Genomic DNA, 20,622 nt, shown 5'->3' on the forward strand with positions numbered 1-20,622 from the left:
TCAACGTGGACAATAGGAAGTGAAAGCTGATGGCCCTGAAGGAGATCAGCGTTGTGGGAAAGTTCAAATTCAATTGTTCAATTTTGGCTACTTGAAGATGGGTGGACTTCAACTCCCAGAATTCCCCAGCTAGCATGCTAATGAAGTCGCGTGGACGGCAACTCCCAGAATTCCCCAACCAGCAAACTAGTGACCTTGAAGTTGGGTGGACTTCAAGTCCCAGAATTCCCCAGCCAGCCAATGAAGTCCACCCATCTTCAAATAGCTAAGGTTGAGAAATATTCTTCTAACTCAGTGTTTCTCAACCTTGGTAGCTTGAAGATGGGTGGACTTCAACTCCCAGAATCCCCCAGCCAGCGCTGCTGGCTGGGGGATTCTGGGAGTTGAAGTCCACCCATCTTCAAGCTACCAAGGTTGAGAAACACTGTTCTAACTGGAATTTCTACCCAAACCATCATCTTCCAGGTTTCTTGGTCTGCAATACCCATAAGGCCGGGACAGGTTAGGTAAGGCTGCTCTACTCTCCCCCCAAATTGCTTTTCCTAATCATCCAAGACCAAAGCAGACTGTCTGGGGAATTCTGGGACTTGAAGTCCACACATCTTAAAGTGACCTAACTAATTTAACTAAATCAGTGTTTTTCAACTGATGAGTTGAAAAACATTGATTTAGAGATAATATTAAACAGTATTCTAGGAGCTAGAATCATAACACATGTGGAAACCCCCGTTGGTGGGGGGCTGAAGAGGCCCTCCCCTCCCTTATCTTATGCTTTCTCTTTCACACACACACACATTCACAGGTTATTGGGACTATTCAAACAAACACCTGATGTTTTGGTGCCCAGTTGTTTCCTAATTTGGCCCAACTGCCAAACTGACTCTTTAATCCTTTTTTCTTTCTCACTGATTGCAAACTCTCAGAAAAGTGCACTTGGATTTGCAGGATGGAATGATATGAACAAATCAAGTTTCTAGCCCCTAGGAAAGCTCAGGTAATAATGTTGGTAGAAACCTCTCCAGCAGGGCAGATCGGATTGCCTCTTGCAGGAAAGAATCCGGCACGTTTTGTGACACTTCTAAACTTTTCAAATAGGCGTTGCTGCCTGAGCTTGTGTCTTTTGCAGGACAGGAAGCAATGGGTGGAAACTCATCAAGGAGAGAAGCAACTTAGAACTAAGGAGAAATTTCCTGACAGGGAGAACAATTAATCAGTGGAACTACTTGCCTCCAGAAGTTGTGAATGCTCCAACACTGGAGGTTTTTAAGAAGATGTTGGATACCCATTTGTCTGAAGTGGTGTAGAGTTTCCTGCCTGAGCAGGGGGTTGGACTAGAAGACCTCCAAGGTCCCTTTGAACTCTGTTATTCTAAGCTCTAAGTTTCATTTGGAGCTGCTTGGAAGTCCATTCTTCCTCATGCCAGCAAGGTAAATCTAACACCAGCAACAGATTGCAACTGTGTGCGTGCTATCTAAATCTACAGAAAACCATACCACAATAAATACGTGCAAGTTAAGACAACATGATGATTGTGCGAATCTCAAAAGCCAAAAAGAGAATCTGGAATTTTTCAAGAGAGTTTTCACTGCTGGAAGTGAAGACGTGATCCTCCCCAAGCATGAAAAAACTATACGGATTGCAGAAATAATTGCTGATTTTCAGTATTTGCAGAGGTTGCAAAAAAACCCCACCAACAACCCAGGATTGACATGCAGAAAAGAGAATATCACTTTCAGTTTGTGAACTTTCCCAGCATGATGCCCCCCCCCAAAACTGGTGCATCAAAATACCGTAAGAACTGCGCCTTATGATACAACTACGCAACTTGAACAAAGTGAAACCTACTTAGGTCCAAATCAAAATTAAATGTGGAGTGAACGTTTGAGTATCAAATGAAGAATCAGTGGCAGAGAACCCAGGAAAATTCAACCCAGGGATTAAAAACAAAGGAAGGAAGCAGTGATTTGATGCAATCATGAAAAAAAAACACTGTTTATTAAAAGACAACATCTTACTAGTTTTAAAAAAACAATCATAATAAACTTTACCCATTGCAAACCCAGATATAAATACTGTTCAAGGTATCTCAACTTTGTCAAACATGGCCAGTGAGGAACATTTCAAGAAAAGGGGGAAAAAACCCCACCACCTATGTTCCTTTTATCGTGGTTAATTTAAGGCAAACGGTGACTTCTTTTGCACATCGTTCAAGACAATTACAAACAAACAAAAAAGATTTCTGAACTTACAGGTTTAATTTTGGAAAACAAAGTCCTGCTTTTTTCTGTCCGAAACTGAAATTGGGTGCAGCTGAAAGACACAAATCTTCCTCTTTTTCAAAACAAAGTTTGGTCTCATCCATCATATATATATATATATATATACTAAAAAAAAATAATAAGGTCATGCAAAATCACCTCTTTTGCAACTGTGATTTTTGAAGAACTGGAAAAGGACGGGTGGAACCCAGTTTACTCCTTTTTATTTATTTCTTTCCAAATCTTTTTCTTCTCACCATCCACTCTCCAGGCATTTTAACTTTTTTTTTTCTTTTTCTTCTTCCACTTTTCCGTGGAAGAAAGAGTGGGGAAGAGGTGTGTGTGTCCCTTTATCTCTTGATCATGCGTCCGGCCGAGTTGCGTCCACTTCTGCGGTACAAGGATTGCTTCCCTTTATTATGGGGGCAGTATTTCAGGGTGTGGGCCTTCTCAGCGGTGGCCCCACAAAGCGGGCAGGTGTAATTGCGCAGAATGGGGCAAACCACTACCCCGTCGGCTCTCTTCAAGGTGTGAGAAGAATAGACTTTCTTGGACTCCCCATTGTGCTTGCAAAAGTTGCAGATGCCTTGTTGGGTTGGTTGAGCGGGCGGGAGGTCTCCTCTGTGGGTGCCGTGGGTCTTGGGACTGTAGGTCTTGCTGTTGCCGCCTCCATTCACCCAATGCAGAACGATGACGTCCAAGGGGTCTCCCCAAGAAGGAGAGAAGCTTTCTGGCTTCTTCCGCTCCTCAACGATCTCCATCACCACTTTGGAGAGGTTCAGATAATCCTTCCATGGGTCAAAAAAGGCCCCTTGGGCCACAGCTGGAAGACAGGCTGGAGAAGACTGGGATGAAGTGGAGAACATGGTGACCAGGGCAATACTGTCCCAGCCAGGCACGCACCCCTCTCTGAATGAGCATAGGACACACACACACACATTAAACGGCAATTTAAACAATGTTAATAACTTGTACCGGAGAGGTGGAGTCTAAAATGTAAATGGCCAGGAAAAACAGTTCTTCCTTTTTAAAGGTCTCCATCTAGATCAGTGTTTCTCAACCTTGGAAGCTTGAAGATGGGTGGACTTCAATTCCCAGAATCCCCCAGCCAGCGCTGCTGGGAGTTGAAGTCCACCCATCATTCTGGGAGTTGAAGTCCACCCATCTTCAAGCTTCCAAGGTTGAGAAACACTGATCTAGATCTTCCCTCTTGAGCTTCCTGGAGTTGAACCTGAGCAGATCGAGAGAGATCCCTCGATCTGCCAAGGAGAACTCTCTCATCTCTCTTTCCCTCTGCTTTTCTTTTTCTTGTCTTTTGGTTGCAATTTTACCTGAGGTGGCGCGGTGGTTAGAGTGCAGCCCCGCGTGCTACTTCAGCTGACTGCTAGCTGCAGTTCGGCAGTTCAAATCTCACCAGACTCAAGGTTGACTCAGCCTTCCATCCTTCTGAGGTGGGTCAAATGAGGACCCAGGTTGTTGGGGGCAAGAGACTGACTCTGTAAACTGCTTAGAGAGGGCTGTAAAAGCACTATGAAGCGGTATATAAGTCTAAGTGCTATGGCTATTAGGCATTGGGCAACGCTGGGTGCAAAAACTGCCAATTGTCCTTGGTTCCGTCTAAAATTCAGCTCCATTTCTCTTTTAGGTGATGCACGGATGGTGATGATGATGGTGGAGGAGGAGGAGGAAATCATTTGGCAACTGCGGTTGGAAACGGATGGGATTTTCCCTGTCCAGTCTCATAAACCAAGAAAAAGGGGCCACTGTTTCAAGTGATATTTTCCTTTTAACGAAGAATTGCTGGCTAGCAGGGCACTTGTGATGTGAACTTGTTGGGTGACGTCTGCAAGAAAACCACCAAGCTCAGAGACCACCAAGGACTCCTCCTCCTCTTCTTCCTCCTCCTATTTGTTTTCCTCCTCTTCCTCCTCCTCCAAGCTATCCCTGCATTGATGGTATCCCCTAGTAGTTGGATAATGAAACCAGAAAACCACCAAGCTCAGAGAGCACCAAAGACTCCACAGTCCTCTTCCTCCTCCTCCTCCTCCTCCTCCTCCTCTCTACTCCACAAACCCAACTGCCTTGTAGTTATTGCTGATGCTACCTGTTTGGGTAGTGCAACGTTTGCAAAAATGCAATGAAGCTCAGAGAGCACCAAGGACCACACAGTCTTGGAGCCGTGGTGGCACAGTGGTTAGAATGCTGTATTACAGGCTAACTCTGCCCACTGCCAGGAGTTTGATCCTGACCGGCTCAAGTTTGACTCAGCCTTCCATCCTTCCAAGGTCGGTAAAATGAGGACCCAGATTATTTGGGGGCAAGAGGCTGATTCTGATTAGAGAGGGCTGGAAAGCACTGTGAAGCGGTATAGAAGTCTAAGCGCTATTGCTAATTCTCCTCCTCCTCCTCCTCCTCCTCCTCCTCTGCTCCTCCTCCTCCTCCTCCCCCTCCTCTCTGCAAAGCCCTTTCCTGCATCTACAAGAAAACAACCAAGGACCCCCCAGTCTTCCTCCTCCTGCACCTCCTCTCCACTTTCCCTCCTCCTCCTCCTCTCTGCAAACCCACCCTCCCTTCTAGCCCTCAAGATGTTACCACATTGGATCATGAAATGTTTGCAAGGAAACAACCAAGCTCAGAGAGCACCAAGGACCCCTCAAACGCCCCATAAGAGGACAGAAGCCCATATCTACCACAGCTCCACTTGTATTTAGGAAGGCCCACGGCTGACATGAATTCACCCACCCTGTTCAAAAGCCATGTCCTTTAGCTGGCTTATCGTGATCAGATGAAGCATCGGTCAACCATAAACGATGGAAGAAACACAGTTAGTTAGACCAGCAGGTCTTAAAAGGCCTGGCAAAAAGATTTCCCCTGTTTCCTGGCGACGGTGCTAAGCAAAAGATTCGGAAGAGTCCATCAAAGGCAGGCCTTCAAGTTGACTTCGGAGTCTGAGATACACATGGAAATATCTTCTATCCGGGGCCATCACTGCAGTGGCTAAGTTAGTCACCGGTTGTTAAGTGAATTTGGCTCCCCCCCCATTGACTTTGCTTGTCGGGAGGTCACAAAAGGGGATCACGTGACCACGGGACACTGCAACTGTCATAAGTACATGCCAGTTGCCCAGCGTCTGAATTTTGATGATGTGACCATGGGGATGCTGCGATGAAAAACGGTTGTAAGTCACTTTTTTTCAGTGCCGTGGTAACTTCGGTCAGTAAATGAGCTGTTGTAAGTCGCGGGCGACCTGTAGAAGTTTAATTTACATTTACAGAATACAGCAGAGGTCTTCAAACTTGGCAGCTTTAAGACTTGTGGACTTCAACTCCCAGAATTCCCCAGCCAGCTATGCTGGCTGGGGAATTCTGGGAGTTGAAATCCACAAGTCTTAAAGCTGCCAAGTTTGAAGACCTCTGGAATACAGGATAACAGAATCGGAAGGGACCTTGGAGATCATCTAGTCCGACCCCCTGCTTTACAATGTACGATTTACAATAATATAGTGTTTTCCCGGCCTATAATGATACCAGAAAAGTATCACTGTACGTTCAACGCAACAAATCTCAACTAAGTTACAAAATGTTTAGAAGGAAAACAAGGAAAAATTGAAAAGTAAACAAAACCCTGCAACAGGAAAGCTAGGACATTCGAACTCAGGACGGGCTACAAACTTTTGTCTAACTTTCAAGGGACCGAAAGAATCCTTGTCCTGATCTTTTGGGTCAACCCCAACCTCTGCTACTCCTTTGACCCACTGTTGACTCACCGATAGTCCCAGTGTTGCAGAATAGACAGCCTCATGCTACATAACTAAGCTCCATTTCATGCTGAATAAACTAAATTATTTATGTATCTTAAATAGAAAACTATCTTACGATAGATTTTTACCCCAAAAGTTTTTTATTAAAATAAATTCAATAAAAATCAAAAAAATCCAATTTAAATCAAAAAAATCTGATTTTTTTGATTTTTAAAAAAAAATCATTGATTTTTATCCACCCTGGATGGCGGCAGGTGGTTCGGAGAACCGGTAGCAAAAATCCCTGCCCCCACCCCCACATGCCCAGCTGAGCCGCGCAATCATCAGAGGCTTTTCAAAAAACTTTTTAAAGCATTTTTTCTACAACCTCTTCGGTCGAAGAGGTTGTAGAAAAACAAATTTTACATTTCCCCACTGCATTGAACCATATTTTTCAAAGGTCTTGGAGCACCAGAGAACTGCCTGAGGACTGAAAGGGAGCTGATGTGGTCCCCATCTTTAAAAAAAAAAAAAAAAAAGGCAAGGGGAGAAACAGACCTAGGAAACTTTTTTAAAAAAAGCCTCTGATGATTGCACGGCTCAGCGCAAACCAATCTTATTTCATTCTTCGACAAAGTGACTAAATTAGTGGATGAACGAAATGCTGTGGACATAGTAGACTTGGATTTCAGAAAGGCATTTGACAGAGTAGACCAAGTTACTTCTTGGTAAGCTAGAAAAAAAATGGGATAGACAGCGTCACCACCAGATGGATTTGTAACTGGCTGACAACTCGTACTCAAGAGTCACCCTTAATGGTACTACATCTACATCAGTGTTTCTCAACCTTGGTAGCTTGAAGATGGGTGGACTTCAACTCCCAGAATCCCCCAGCCAGCGCTGCTGGCTGGGGGATTCTGGGAGTTGAAGTCCACCCATCTTCAAGCTACCAAGGTTGAGAAACACTGATCTACATGGAGGGAAGTAAGCAGGGGGTACCCCAAAGTTCCATTTTAGGTCCAATACTCTTCAATACCTTCATAAATGACTTAGAAGGGGAACTTATCAAATTTGCAGATGCTACTCAGCTGGCAGGAATAGCCAACACCCCAGAAGACAAGCTCAGCATCCAAAAAGATCTTGACAGATTTAAACCATGGGCCCTATCCAACAAAATGAAATTTAATGTGGAGAAAAGCGAGGTTTTTACACCTAGGCAAGAAAAAACCATGAAAGCTAGCTGGATGACTTTGGGCCATTCCCAACCCACCTCAGCAATTTTCTGTTGATGCCTGGAGAGGTTTGGAATAAAGACCAGCACCTTCTGGAAAACCAGACAGAAAATTAAATTAAATCTTAAGGAGGAGAAACGTCCCTATCTGCCACTTAAAGGCTCCATCTCTCTTGGATGCTGAATTACTTACATGGTAACAGAACAATGATATATATCTTGATTTGCCATTCACTACATTTCACTGTATGCACAGAAAAATTCCCACGTTGGAACTTGTCCGGTTAAATCAAAAGAGTCGCACATTTTACAATGTAGATTTCTTAACATTTCCAGTCCAATGAAATAACAACCAATACATGGAAAACTCCACATGCCATACCTGTTTGGAAACTGCAGCGTAAGCGCATTCCTAATCGAAAATCGTGCCTTAACGGAGGTTTAAAAAAGCAATTTTACTTTCGGTTTCTGCAGCGCGCGCCCTTTGTTCATTTTACACCTGGAGCAAGCGGGTCTCGAACCCGCGAAGTCTCTGTCTGAAAAGCGCTGGTCGCTCCGCTTCGCCCCGAACAGCCGCTAGGTGTCGCTAAAGGCAGCATCTTTTTCAACCCTTTCTGCGTCCCTTCTGCAAGGAGTGCCGGCCCTAAGGATTGACAAGCGGAGTCTCCAATAGACGGGGCCAAAAAGGCGGGATCTGGGCGGGGTTTTATGCGTTCTCAAGGGGACGAATCAGGGACGAGCTGCCGCCCCCCCCCCCGCGTTGTTGATAGGGCGGGTCTTCAAGCAGACACCAACAGAGCCGAGGGCGGGGCTTCGCAAGAGGGCGAAGTGAATGACGGGCGGCTAGGCATACCACGTACGCGAAAGGATGCTTGACACTGCTCGGAACCAATGACAGCGCGGGGACGGTTGCACCAGAGACCAATGGAGAGAAGAAGGCGGAGCCTCTCCCCAGAGGCGGCAGTTGAGGTTCGGAGGCGCGCAGGTGAGTTGTTGTTGTTTTTTTGGGGGGGGTCTCGTCGTCTTGCGCCCCCTTGAGACCCCCCTCTCTCTCTTCCCTCGGGCTGCCCCCGTTTTCCTCCCTCCGCTGCCTTCGAATCGTGCCCGGCCGGAAGCTTGCGGGGGGGGGGGGCGTTGCGGACTACACCTCCCATCATCCCCAGCCAGCCTCCTGTGCTTGGGCGGGGGGGGGGATGGGGGGGGCGGGAGCGGCGGTCCCCGACTCTCCCCGAAGGCGCCGGGCTGTCCCGGGAGGCGCCTTCCCGTCCAGCGCCTGTGGCTGGGGAGGATGGGTTGTGTAGTCCGACCCACACCCAGCCTCCCATGGGGTCCCTGGACGTCATCAGGCGGACCCTGCTGAAGGCGGGATGGGTGGGGGGGGTGGCTGATGGGAGCTGGTGGCCGACCCACAGGGGACTCAAGGCAGCGTGGGATGATGGGCTTTGTTGTACTCCCAACTGCCCAGCCAGCCAAGTCTGCATTTGTCCCCCTCCCTAAACTAGCCTCCCCCTCCTTATGAGTCCCCTTTCACACGTGCATACACACACACACATGCACACGTGTTAAAGGCAGAGCTGCTTGGATGCATCCACGTTCTTTGGGTTCACACAACAGAGCTTAACCACCTTTCTTGGTCTGTCCAGGACCTCAGGGCTGGGCAATTGTGGCTCTTTTACCACCTGTGGACTTCAACTCCCAGAATTCCCGAGAACTCAGCTTGGCTGGAGGAATTCTGGGAGTTGAAGTCCACAGGTTTGTTTATTAATTGATTGATTGATTCGATTTATATGCCGCCCTTCTCCAGAGACTCAGAGCGGCTTACAATGCGTTAAGCAATAGTCTTCATACTTTTGTATATACCTGCTTAGTTGAGCTTTTGGGCCCCCCTAAGCGGTGTTCTTTTTTATACAAAGTCAGTTTATTGCCCCCACAATCTGGTTCCTCATTTTACCTACCTCGAAAGGATGGAAGGCTGAGTCAACCTTGAGCCTGGTGAGATTCGAACTCGCAGTAATTGCAGGCAGATAACAGCACTTTAGTCTGCTGCGCCACCAAGGCTCTAGTTGTAAAAGAGGTTGTAAAAGAGGCACAATTGCCCACCCCTGGCCCAGGATATTGGAAGCCACATAAGCGGGTGAAGGTTTGGCCGGTGGGAAATTGATGGCGGCTGGGTGGGTGAGGACTTCTTGGACAGCCAACGTTGGACCGATCCGCTGAAATGGACGCGACTTTTCGCGGGTTGTGCGAATTGTCTTGCCCGATCGGTTTGCCCTGCCAACCCTAAGCAACTTGGTCCAGTAGCAGCTCTCTAGATCCTGTAGGTGGATCCCAGGAATGCTTCGCTTTTGGAATCCCACCGGGCCCTTCCCTTTGTGCCGGAGGGAACCTCTTCCAGTGCTCCCTTCGACCGACCGACCCTGCTTCTCCCTCCTTCATTTTCTCCAAATGGAGAAAAGCTCTTGTCCAGGCTGACTCCACCACAAAGCCATCCTTGAGGGGGAAACCCCGTGGCTGCCCACACCTGACCCCCGGCCGAAAGTTTCAGCGGATCTCCTCGTGCAGGAATCCTGTGCCTGGCCTGAGATCAATCAGAATAGAGCCAGAAGGGACCCTGGAGGTCTTCTAGTCCCTGGAGGTCTCCTGCTTATGCAGGAGACCCTATACCAATGATGGTGAACCTTTTCGGCACTGAGTCTTCTGGTCCAGGGGTCTCCAACCTTGGCCACTTGAAGACTGGCTGAGGAACTCTGGGAGTTGAAGTCCACAAGTCTTCAAGTGGCCAAGGTTGGAGACCCCTGTTCTAGTCCAACCACCTGCTCCAGCACGAAACCCTAAAAACTTACTTAAAAGCCTCCAGCGATGCAGCGCCCACAACTTCTGGAGGCAAGATGGAGACCCCACGACGTGGGTCAGAAGCTCCCCATTTGCGTGTCAGCAGAAACATCTCCTCTCTCCTGTCCCAAACTAGGTGACGAGCTTGTTTTGCGAAGCGACGGGGCGCCTTCGGTCCCGCCATGGCCAAGCGAACCGACTACGGCCTGCAAGTTGACTATGTTTTCCGCGGAGCCGAGCACGTCGTTCGGATGACGACGGAAGGGAACCTGCTAGAAGTGGAGGTGGAAGACCGGCTAACCACCGACCAGTGGCGGGGGGAATTCGACGCGGCCTGTGAGTCTTGGAGGACGGGCGAGAAGGTTGGGTGGACAATGGGGGGAGGGTGGGGAAGAGCCTCTGGGAGGAAGGCCGGTCCAAGTCTTGAGGAAGCTTTGCAGAGGTAAACCTGGTGAGTCTGCCTGGTCATCGGGCTGTAATTCCCTTTTTTTCAGGGCTGTGGTAGCTTTGAACCAGAGGTAGGTTTCAGCAGGTTCTGGCGAACCGGTAGCGGAAATTTTGAGTAGTTCAGAGAACCGGTAGTAAAAATTCTGACTGGCCCCGCCCCCATCTATTCTCTGCCTACCAAGTCCCAGCTGATCGGGAGGAAATGGGGATTTTGCAGTAACCTTCCCCTGCCACGCCCACCAAGCCACACCCACAGAACCGGTAGTAAAAAAATTTGAAACCCACCACTGCTTTAAACGGTCACTAAGTGAGCTGAAAATCGAGGTCCACCTGTAATCCGTACCTCTGGGGGCTTTCTGTCCTCAGGGGGGTAGCAGGCCCATCCTGCCAGGACCCCGGAGTCGGCACAGCAGTCAGGACTGCTAACCTCCCGTTCTTGAAATGCATCCGTCTCTGCAGAAACTCAGATCTCTCTCTCCCCTCATGTTTTCTCCTCTCCCGCAGTTATCGAAGATCTCACCCACAAAACGGGGAATTTCAAGCAATTTGGGATCTTCTGCAGCATGCTGGAATCCGCCCTGGCCCAGGTGAGCCAAGAATCGGCTTCCGGTATGTGTGGGGGGGCCCCCCCCAACGCATCGCTTCCACGTTCTGGCCCTCAATTCAAACTCTGCCTCGGCACAAAGATTTATCAAGGCTCAGTCCTCCTGCCCACCGTTTCTTATGCATCGGTAGTCCTCGACTTACGACCACAACATTTCTGTGGCTAAGTGAGACGTTTGTGAAGTGAATTTTGGTCCATTGTACGAATTTTCAGGCCAGAGCTGTTCAGTGAATCTGGCCAGAAGATCGCAAAAGGGGATCACGTGACCCCGGGATCCTGCAACTGTCATAAATATGAATCAATTGCCAAGCGTCTGAATTTTGATCCTATAACCACATGGACGCTTGCAATGGTTGTAGGTGTGAAAAATCATAAGTCACTTATGTCACTAAATGAACTGCTGTAAGTCGAGAATTACCTGTACAGATTTAGTAACCCGTGAAGGATCCTTGGTACTCTCTGAGCTTGTTTTTGTTTTGTTTTTTCTTTGCAGGCGTTCCATAACCCAAATTAGGTAACATCATCCATGCTACTGCTAGTACTGATGATGTTCCCTAGTTGGGTCATGAGACGTCTGCAAGAAAGCAGTCAAGCTCAGAGAACACCCAGGGCCCCACAGTTTATTTATTTATTGTTTATTGGTTCGATTTATATGCCGCCCTTCTCCGGAGTCTCAGGGCGGCTTACAATGCATTAAGCAATAGCCTTCATACTTTTGTATATACCTGCTTTAGTACGGCTTTTGGCCCCCCCTAAGCGGTGTTTTATACAAAGTCAGCTTATTGCCATCACAATCTGGGTCCTCATTTTACCTACCTCGAAAGGATGGAAGGCTGAGTCAACCTTGAGCCTGGTGAGATTTGAACTCACAGTAATTGCAAGCAGCTGGTGCTACTTAACAGCACTTTAGTCTGCTGCGCCACCAAGGCTCTTATACAACCCTGAGCTACAAAGCTTCTCCTTTATTGGTTAGTAGCGAGTCTTTGGACTCCAAAACCTGTTTGTGTGAACGATCCTGGGAACGATCTGGTGGTGTGTCTTTTTTCTTGCCCCCTTTAATAGAGCAGCGAGTCTGTGACGTTGGACCTCCTCACCTACGCAGACCTGGAGGCGCTGCGGAACAGGAAGATCGGGGTGGGACCCCGACATCCCTCGGCCTCCAAAACCTCCCCCTTGAACTCCAAGCGTTACCTCATCCTGATTTACTCCGTGGAATTTGACAGGCAGGTTTGGGGGGGCTGACCTGGAATGGGGGTCAAAATCTTGGGAAATCGATATTTCGAGGCTCTGTTGCTGTTTTAAATATTCAGGGTGGAGGGATGGAAAATTTGGGGGACAGGTGAAACCACACCCCACGAGGCCAGGGTTTGGGCAACTACGGTAGTCCTCGACTTACAACCACAATTGACACCCCCCCCAAACCTGTTTTTTTCTTTTTTTTATTATTTTTTTATTTTTTTATTTATATGCCGCCCTTCTCCGGAGACTCAGGGCGGCTTACAATGCATTAAGCAATAGCCTTCATACTTTTGTATATTTATACAAAGTCAGCTTATTGCCCCCCACAAACTGGGTCCTCATTTCACCTACCTTAGAAAGGATGGAAGGCTGAGTCGACCTTGAGCCTTGGAGAGATTCGAACCAGCAGAAATTGCAGGCAGCTGTGTTAATGACAGGGTGCACTAAACCACTGTACTATCAAGGCTCTTGTTGTTAAGTGAGAGCTTTAAGTGAGTTTTGCTCCATTTTACGACCTTTCCTGCCACAGTTGTTAAGCGAAGTACTGCAGTTGATAAATTAAATCGCCTGGTTGTTAAATGAGCCTGGCTTCCCCACTGATTTTGCTTCTCAAAAGGGGATCATGAGAGCTTGGGACACAGCCACAGTCATAAGTATGAAGCAGTTGGCGAGCGTCTGAATTTTGATCCCTTGAATCCCGTGGGGGAATGCCGCAAAGGTTGTAAGTGTGAAAAACGGTCGTAAGTCACTTTCTTCAGTGCCGTTGTAACTTTGGACGGTCACTAAATGAACTGTTGTAAGTGGAGGGCTATCTGTAAAGTCCCAGAATTCCTGAGCCAGCTGACTCAGGAATTCTGGGAGCTGAAGCCCACAGGTCTTAAAAGTGCCATTGTGGCCCATCCCACCCTTGTGGCCAGAAATTCAAGATGGCAGCTGGATTTGGGACCCCCCCTGTGGGTGCTGAGGAGACCTTGGCTCTTGACCCCATGAGCCATTTGGACTCCATTTTTGTCCCAGTCTTCCGTAATTCCTGACTTGCGGCCTGGTGGTCTCGATTCCCGGCAGGATCCATTACCCGCTACCCCTTCCCTACGTTGGAAAGCCGGATCCGGTGGTCCTGCAGAAAGTGATCCGGGAGCTGAAGGAGGAATTAGCCGTGTTGAAGGCTAAGCCAGGCAAGGATTTCCGGGACGTCGAGATCCGTCGTCTTCGGGAGGAGTGAGTGAGAGTGAAAAGGAGGGCAGGCGGAGGGGGGCAACAGGAGGTTGATCCGGAGACGGGGCAGGGGCCTGCGAACTGTCCTCGGAAGACGCGGAGGATTAGAATTGGAGGCCTGAGGGGCTAAGAGCCAGGAGAGCCATGCAATTAAATCTTAGGTAGTCCTCTGTTTATGACCCCATATTTCCGTTGCTAAGCGAGACAGCTATTCAGTGTGCTTTGCCCCATTGCACGACCTTGCTTCCACCGTTGTTAAGTGAATTACTGCCGTTGTTACATCAGTCGTTAAGGGAACCCCGGGCCTTGAGTTTGACTTCCTGCCTTAGACCCTTTCAAGCCCTCCATTTCTCGCCTCCCCCCCCCCCCCCCCGCAGGCTGCAGCGCGCCTTGGAGGAGAAGCAGCTGATGGAGTCGGTGCTGCTGAGCTCGCAGGAGGAGCTGCGTGTGGCCCCCAAGGGCAGCGGCGTGAAAGAGGTCAGGATCCTGAAGAAGGTGGTGCAGACCCTGGAAGAGCAGCTGGCCAAGGAACGGGCCAAGCACCAGCGCCTGGCCGCCAGGCACCTGCAGGAGAGCCGGCAGCTGGCCAATGAGGTAGGCAGAAGCCCACCCGGTCTGGAAGCCCCCTCGCAAGGGCCAGCATCCTTCCGCTGGAAGGGCAGGTAGTCCTCAGCTTATGGCCGGAGTCACTTGTTTGGAGTTATGAGAGACCCCTTGAAAAAAGGCTATTTATGACCCGGTTTACAAGGTCTGAAGTTTGGATTTTCATGCCCACTGCATCAGGTTGCGGAAAGGACGTGTGGTCTAGTGGTTAAGGCACCGGGCTGAAAATTAGGAGACCGGGAGTTCTAGTCCCACTTCATGAAAGCCCACTGGGTGACTTTGGGCCAATCACCAGGAGACCGGGAGTTCTAGTCCCACCTTAAGGCATGAAAGCCCACTGGGTGACTTTGTGCCAGTCTCTCTCTCCTTCTCTCTCTCTCTTTCTCTCTCTCTCTCTCTCTCTCTCTCTCTCCCAGCCCAACCTACGTCACGGGGTTGTTAGGGGGAAAGGAGGAGGAGGAAGACTGTCAGATTTATATTGGCCGACATGAATTATTTGTTAAAAAAAAATAAGATTATAATACTAAGTAAACTCTATTCTAGCCTCATCAACAAGCAGGGCTGCGAGCTTGCAGAGAGCGCCTGATGCCAGGCGGGCAGCAAACGTAGGAGAGGCTGCAAATATTTGAAGAAAATGTATATTGTTAGCAGCTCCTGGCTTTTATTAAACTGTGGAATTGGTTATTGTTTGTGAGAGGCCCTTGGTCCTCTCTGAGCTTGGTGGCTTTTCTGCAGACGTTTTATGACCCAACTAAGTAACTTCTTCAGTGATCTTCCTTCCTTCCTTCCTTCCTTCCTTCCTTCCTTCCTTTCCTTCCTTCCTTCTTTCCTTCCTTCCTGCCTTTCTTCCTTTCTTCTTTCCTTCCTTCCTTCCCTCTTTCTTTTTTCTCCCCCTCTCCTCCCTCCCCTTCCTTTCCTCTTTCCCTTCCTTTCCTCTTTTCCTTCCTCTCTTCTCCCCTCCCTTCTCCTTCCCTTTCAGTTCCTTTCCTCTCTCCCTCTCTCCCCCCCCCCCTTGGTCCTCTCTGAGCTTGGTGGTTTTCTTGCAGACGTTTCACGACCCACCTACGTAACATCATCAGTTCTAACAATGACTGTAGGATCAGAACTAGCGTTATCTAGTTTGGGTCACTAAACATCTGCAAGAATGTAACCCTCAAGCTCCAAAAGCACCAAGGACCCCCCCCCCCCTCATTTTCAACCCTGAGCTTACAGATACTTTCCTTTGTTGTCTTCCACACAACACCCCCTTTGAACTCCCTTTCCGATCCCGACAGCTTGCAGAAGTGAAAGCTGCCGAGCGAAGCCTCCGGATCCGTGTGAAGAACCTAACCAACGAGCTGGCTTTATACAAAAAGGGAAGGCAAGTAGTCCTCACTTAACGACGGTTTGAAGTTACAACAGACTCCGAAAGCCACTTACGACTCTTCCTCAAAGCTCCCTCCAGTGGCCAAGCATCTGACTTTGGATCCCATGATCCTGGGGATATAAAGGTTGTTAAGTGCGAAAAAGGATCCTAACTTCCTAAGTCCCTTTCTTCCAGTGCTGTTGTAACGTTGAACGGTCACTAAATGAACCGCCGTAAGTCGAGGACTACCTGCATTCTGTCTCAAACCCTTCTCGCCATTTCTCTCCTCCCAGCCTGAACCGAGGTGGCGTCACAAAACGAGACGGCCATCGCTCTGCCTCGGGCGAACGGTCTAATTCCCAGGAGCGCAACGGCGTGGCCTGGGGAACCAGCCGGCCGCGATCCACCTCCAGGGACGGGCGCAGCGGGAGCCAGGGCCGCGGCTCCCGCCAGTCTCCTTCTCCAACAGGTGGGGGGCGGAAGGTTACATCATCAGTGCTAGAAGGGAGGGGGGTTGTGAAGAAGAGGAGGAGGTCTGTATGGTTCTTGGTAGACTCTGAGAGGACAAGAAGAATGGGGGGAGGAGGAGGAGGAGGACTCTGGGGACCTTGGTGCTCTCTTGAGTTTGGTGGCTTCCTTGCAGACGTTTCATGACCCAACTAGGTAACAGCATCAGTGCTGGAAGGGAGAGGGGTTTGCTCTCGGTTTTAATCCATTTTTTGACCACCTCTCTGCTAGGAAGTAGCCAATTTGTGACAACCTGTTTTCCAATAAGCGCTTAAGTCTTGTGGGAAAAGGCCAGCTTATTTTTTCTTTTTTTAGCTCAAACTATTAAAAAAAAAAATAGAAATTCCGTCCTGTAGCCAAAACAGATTCCTTACAAGTCCATTACTCTCCCTCTTTTCCGACCGCAGCTATCCGGGCTCCTCGCTTTGATCCCACAGCTTTCGTGAAGGCCAAGGAACGGAAACAAAAAGAGATCGATCAGAAAAAGTGAGTGGAGGTTCCTGCAGATATGGCTTTCTTTCTCCAAACCAGTAAGCAGATTACTGGTCCACACCTGGCCTGAATGACCACTAAACCGCTGGGCAAAGGGCCACGTTGGCAAATTAAAAATAACGGCAAGGCTCAAATGAATGGCTGGCGCACGAATCAGCTGTTAGGTGGCTGGATGATGCATAGCATAATTTGGGGCAGTGACGACATTTGGCCATGGGGTTTTTTTTTTAATAAGTTTAATATTTAATTTACTGTTGCTTTATTTATCAAATTTCTAAACCTCCCATCTCACCCAAGTGATTCTGGGAGGTTTAGAGACAGCACGATCATACGGAAACATATCGGTTAAAAACAAGGTTAAAATTGACCTTTTCGAAAAGTGAAAAAAAGTTTTAAGATATCGTGCCGATCTGCTCTCTGCCTTGTCTTGATATCGGAACCGAAAAGGTGATCATTCCTTTCCAGCAAACGGAGTCTCCATCGGGCCATGGGAGACACCCCGCCCAGCGGCTGGTACCACCACACCCAGCTCAGGGGCTCCTCGGCCCTCCCCGGCGGAAGCAGCCTTGGGAAGCCGCGCGGCCGCAGCTCTTCAGGTAGGTGCTTCAAGGCAGGGGTCTCCAACCTTGGCCCCTGCAAAAAAAAAGGGGGGGGTTATAATTCCTCGACGTACGACCACAATCGAACCTTGTTGATTCGTGAGTGCAGAATCATCCCTCGAGGGGGGGGAGTTGGTGGGACCCTGCCCCAAACACCACTGTCCTTTTTTTCCCCCCCAGTGGAAAGCTTCCGCAGCAAACGCACCTCGGCCAGCTCTGGAAGTGAGATGGAGGATTATTCAGAACCCGTTGCACCAAGGTAAAGGACAGGGGGGAGATGGGGTTCCTTTTAATGTGGGGGGTCAGCTAAGATGATTCTGGCAATCCATCTGCTAAATTTCCAACTGTAACTTTTCGCTCCCCGATTCTTGTGTATATAATAGCAGCGTCCCTCAACTTTGGTGAATTTAAGTTTCCTGGACCAACTCCCAGAATTCCCTAGCCAGCCAAGGAGAAAGGTCCTCTGGGAGTTGAAGTCCAAATATCTTAAAATTCATCAGCAGGCTGGCTGGGGGAATTCTGGGAGCTGAAGTCCAAATATCTTAAAATTCATCAGCTGGCTGGCTGGGGGAATTCTGGGAGCTGAAGTCCAAATATCTTAAAATTCATCAGCAGGCTGGCTGGGGGAATTCTGGGAGCTGAAGTCCAAATATCTTAAAATTCATCAGCAGGCTGGCTGGGGGAATTCTGGGAGCTGAAGTCCACCCAAACTAGCCAAGTTTCAGAAACACGACTCTAGGCTGCCCACTGAACGTGGCTCTTAAGCCACGTAACACAAAACGTTTCCCGTAATTAAGATACGAGACGTCTACAATTTCACCGTTGGTGTTACCCCATCTAACGGATTTGTGTCCTTGTTCGTTTAGAGGCAGGAAACGATTACCCAGGAACAGGAAACCTTTCAGCTCTTCGTCTTGGAACGGCCCCACGGCGGTGAGTGGTCAACAGAGGTTCCTCTTTCCAAAGTTGGCCTTGGGTTCAAGGAGAGCCCTCCAAGAGGGTCTGGGACAGAACCATGTGACACCCCCCCCCTCATTCTTGTTCTCCGTTCAGGGTCCCCGTGCGGACAACGCTCACAAGAAACGTTTCTCAAGCACCCCAAATACAGGCAAAGACAGGGGGAAAGGGAAAGCAGCTGGCGTCTCGGAGGAGATCTTGGAAAACTCAGGTGGGTAGGCATCTCTGGGTTCAAGCTACTATTTTATTTTCATTTATTTATATCTCCCCTTTATTTTTACAAATAACTCAAGGTGGCAAACATATTTAACACACCTTCCTCCTCCTCCTCCTCTCATCCTCACAACCACCACCTTGTGAGGTCGCTTGGGGCTAGGAGGTCGGACCAAAGTCAGCCAGCCGGCTTTCACATCTTAAGGCAGGACTCGAACTCACCGTCTCCCAGGTTCTAGCCTGATGCCTTAACTACTGGACCAAACTGGTTTTCTCTGATGTATCGCCAATTTGCTGATCTTGAAATAACTGCTTTGAGGAAGGTGGGGTTCCTTTGGACCAGTCCCACCTCCCCACTGCTGCCCTAACACACACACACACTGTTGGGTAGCTACAATTTCAGCCTCAACGCACAAGCTAGAACTTGTCACTTGGTGGCTGCCTCCTGCCTCCCTACTCTTTCCAGCCCAAATCCAAGGGTGACACGATAAGTCACATGGTTTGGTGCTCGTCGCTTTTACTACTCGTCACTACTCCCGGGACCGATTAACGACAAGTACTGAGGTCCCGCTGTGTAGGGGCTTTACTTTGGCAAGATTGATGCCAGGCTCCAAAAAAAATAAAAGACCACACAGATTTTGTGTTGTGATTTTGAGGTGTGTGTGTGTGTGTGTGTATGTCTTGCTGGCTGGGAATGATGGGACACAATGCAGCTAGAAGATGCGGTATTGACAGGAAAGGCTGATAAAGGTGGACTTTTTTTAGTTAAGTTTACATGTGTATTCTTGGAATATAAAAGTATGAAAAATAAAAGACTTCTCTGGCTGGATACTGTAGTGGAGTGAGGTCTGGATTCCCAGGAGGGAGGGGCTGCATTCCAGAGGACCAAGAGACAGCAAAGCTTAGATGGTTGGTTTGGGAGGAAGAGAGTTAAGATGCCTCCCCCTAGACGTTTAATGGTGCAAGTACAGGTAGTCCTCAACTTACAACAGTTCATTCAGCGACCGTTCCAAGTTACGACGGCACTGAAAAAAGTGACCGATGACCACTTTTCACACCATCCCTATGAGCAGGCGTTCAAAATTCAGCTGCTTGGCAACTTGGTAAATTCATACTTACGACCATTTGCTGTGTCCCAAAATCATGTGATTGCCCTTTTGCAGCCTTCTGACAAGCCAAGTCAATTTAATTTAATTTAATTTATCAAATTTCTATGCCGCCCAACTCCCAAGGGACTCTCAAGAGGGGGAAGACCAATTCAATTAACAACCGGGTTACTAAACAACCATGGGGATTCACTTAACGACTGAGGCAAGAAAGGTCGTAAAATGGGCCAAAACTCAACTCAACAACAGAACTTTGGGGCTCAATTCCGGTCTTAAGTTGAGGGCTACTTGTAGTTTGCTTCAGTTTGGCAAGATCGATGTCTCGGGGTGAGGAACGATTAAGGAAACCGCATGCTTTTTCTTAGATTTTTCGAAGCCTGATGCATTTGAGGAAAAATCCATTTTTTATTCTTAGTGGGCGTTGTGGGCAGTTTGGGATGATCCCTTCGGCCGCCCCACCTGACCATGTCGTCTGTCTTACCTGACAGAAAACCTCTACGACGAGCCCTCGGCGGACCTCTCGGAGATCGACGCCCGTCTGCAGGCGCTGCAGGAGTACATGAATAAGCTGGAGACTCAGACGTAGCCCGAGTGATGGATCCCAGCCTCCGCGATTCCTTCGCCTAGCTAGATCCGGTCCAAACGTAGAAGATTGTCCTTTCTCTCCACTCTCGCTACCTTTGGTTGCCCGTCTTCCTTCTACGGCTACGTCCTCAATGGGGAGGGCAGGTGGGTGGGGAGGTGGACGGCTGCCTTGCAAAATGTCCGGTTTGAAAGCCTTCCGAAGAACGATTTCATTAAAGGTTTCTAAGAACGACCTTCCCGAGAAGTTTTCCTTCTTGCAAAAATCCTTTTTTTTTTTTTACAGCAGTGATTCTTCAGCTCAGCAGCTTTAAACATTAACATAGATTAACAAGAGTTGGAAGGGACCTTGGAGGTCATCTAGTCCAACCCCCCACGGCCCAAGCAGGAGACACTACACCAGTGTTTCTCAACCTTGGAAGCTTGAAGATGGGTGGACTTCAACTCCCAGAATCCCCCAGCCAGCCATGCGGCCAGATTGGCCCCTGCTACATTTTGCTATTCTTCTTTGCAAAGTTCGCATCCGGTTGTCTCCGTCTTTTTAAGAGTCCACTTGCCATTTGTTTCGCCTGTGAAATTCTGCTTTACAGATTTATTTTTAAAAAAATCTTTCCTCAAATCCAAGCCATGTAAGGAGCCTTGGTGGCGCAGCA

At 48.7% G+C, this 20,622-nt stretch overlaps 2 protein-coding genes across 2 annotated transcripts; one reads left to right on the forward strand and one right to left on the reverse strand.

Moving 5' to 3' along the window:
* Positions 1–2,608: 2,608 nt before the first annotated feature.
* On the reverse strand, positions 2,609–3,124 carry NANOS2 (nanos C2HC-type zinc finger 2). Its single transcript, XM_070949986.1, has one exon. The coding sequence runs from the start codon at positions 3,122–3,124 to the stop codon at positions 2,609–2,611; it is 516 nt and encodes a 171-aa protein (XP_070806087.1).
* Positions 3,125–8,180: 5,056 nt separating this feature from the next.
* CCDC61 (coiled-coil domain containing 61) lies at positions 8,181–20,199 on the forward strand. Its single transcript, XM_070949462.1, has 14 exons — positions 8,181–8,213; positions 10,197–10,396; positions 11,012–11,094; positions 12,174–12,334; positions 13,416–13,568; positions 13,943–14,159; positions 15,443–15,528; positions 15,807–15,982; positions 16,428–16,506; positions 16,978–17,108; positions 17,292–17,370; positions 17,978–18,044; positions 18,165–18,279; positions 19,876–20,199. The coding sequence occupies exons 2-14, from the start codon at positions 10,243–10,245 to the stop codon at positions 19,971–19,973; spliced, it is 1,599 nt and encodes a 532-aa protein (XP_070805563.1). The 5' UTR covers positions 8,181–8,213; positions 10,197–10,242; the 3' UTR covers positions 19,974–20,199.
* Positions 20,200–20,622: the final 423 nt, after the last annotated feature.

Source organism: Pituophis catenifer, unplaced genomic scaffold (assembly GCF_029215685.1).
Source record: "Pituophis catenifer annectens isolate HBS135680 unplaced genomic scaffold, rPitCat1.0.hap2 SCAF_9, whole genome shotgun sequence".
In the NCBI taxonomy this organism is placed as follows: Eukaryota; Metazoa; Chordata; class Lepidosauria; order Squamata; family Colubridae; genus Pituophis; species Pituophis catenifer.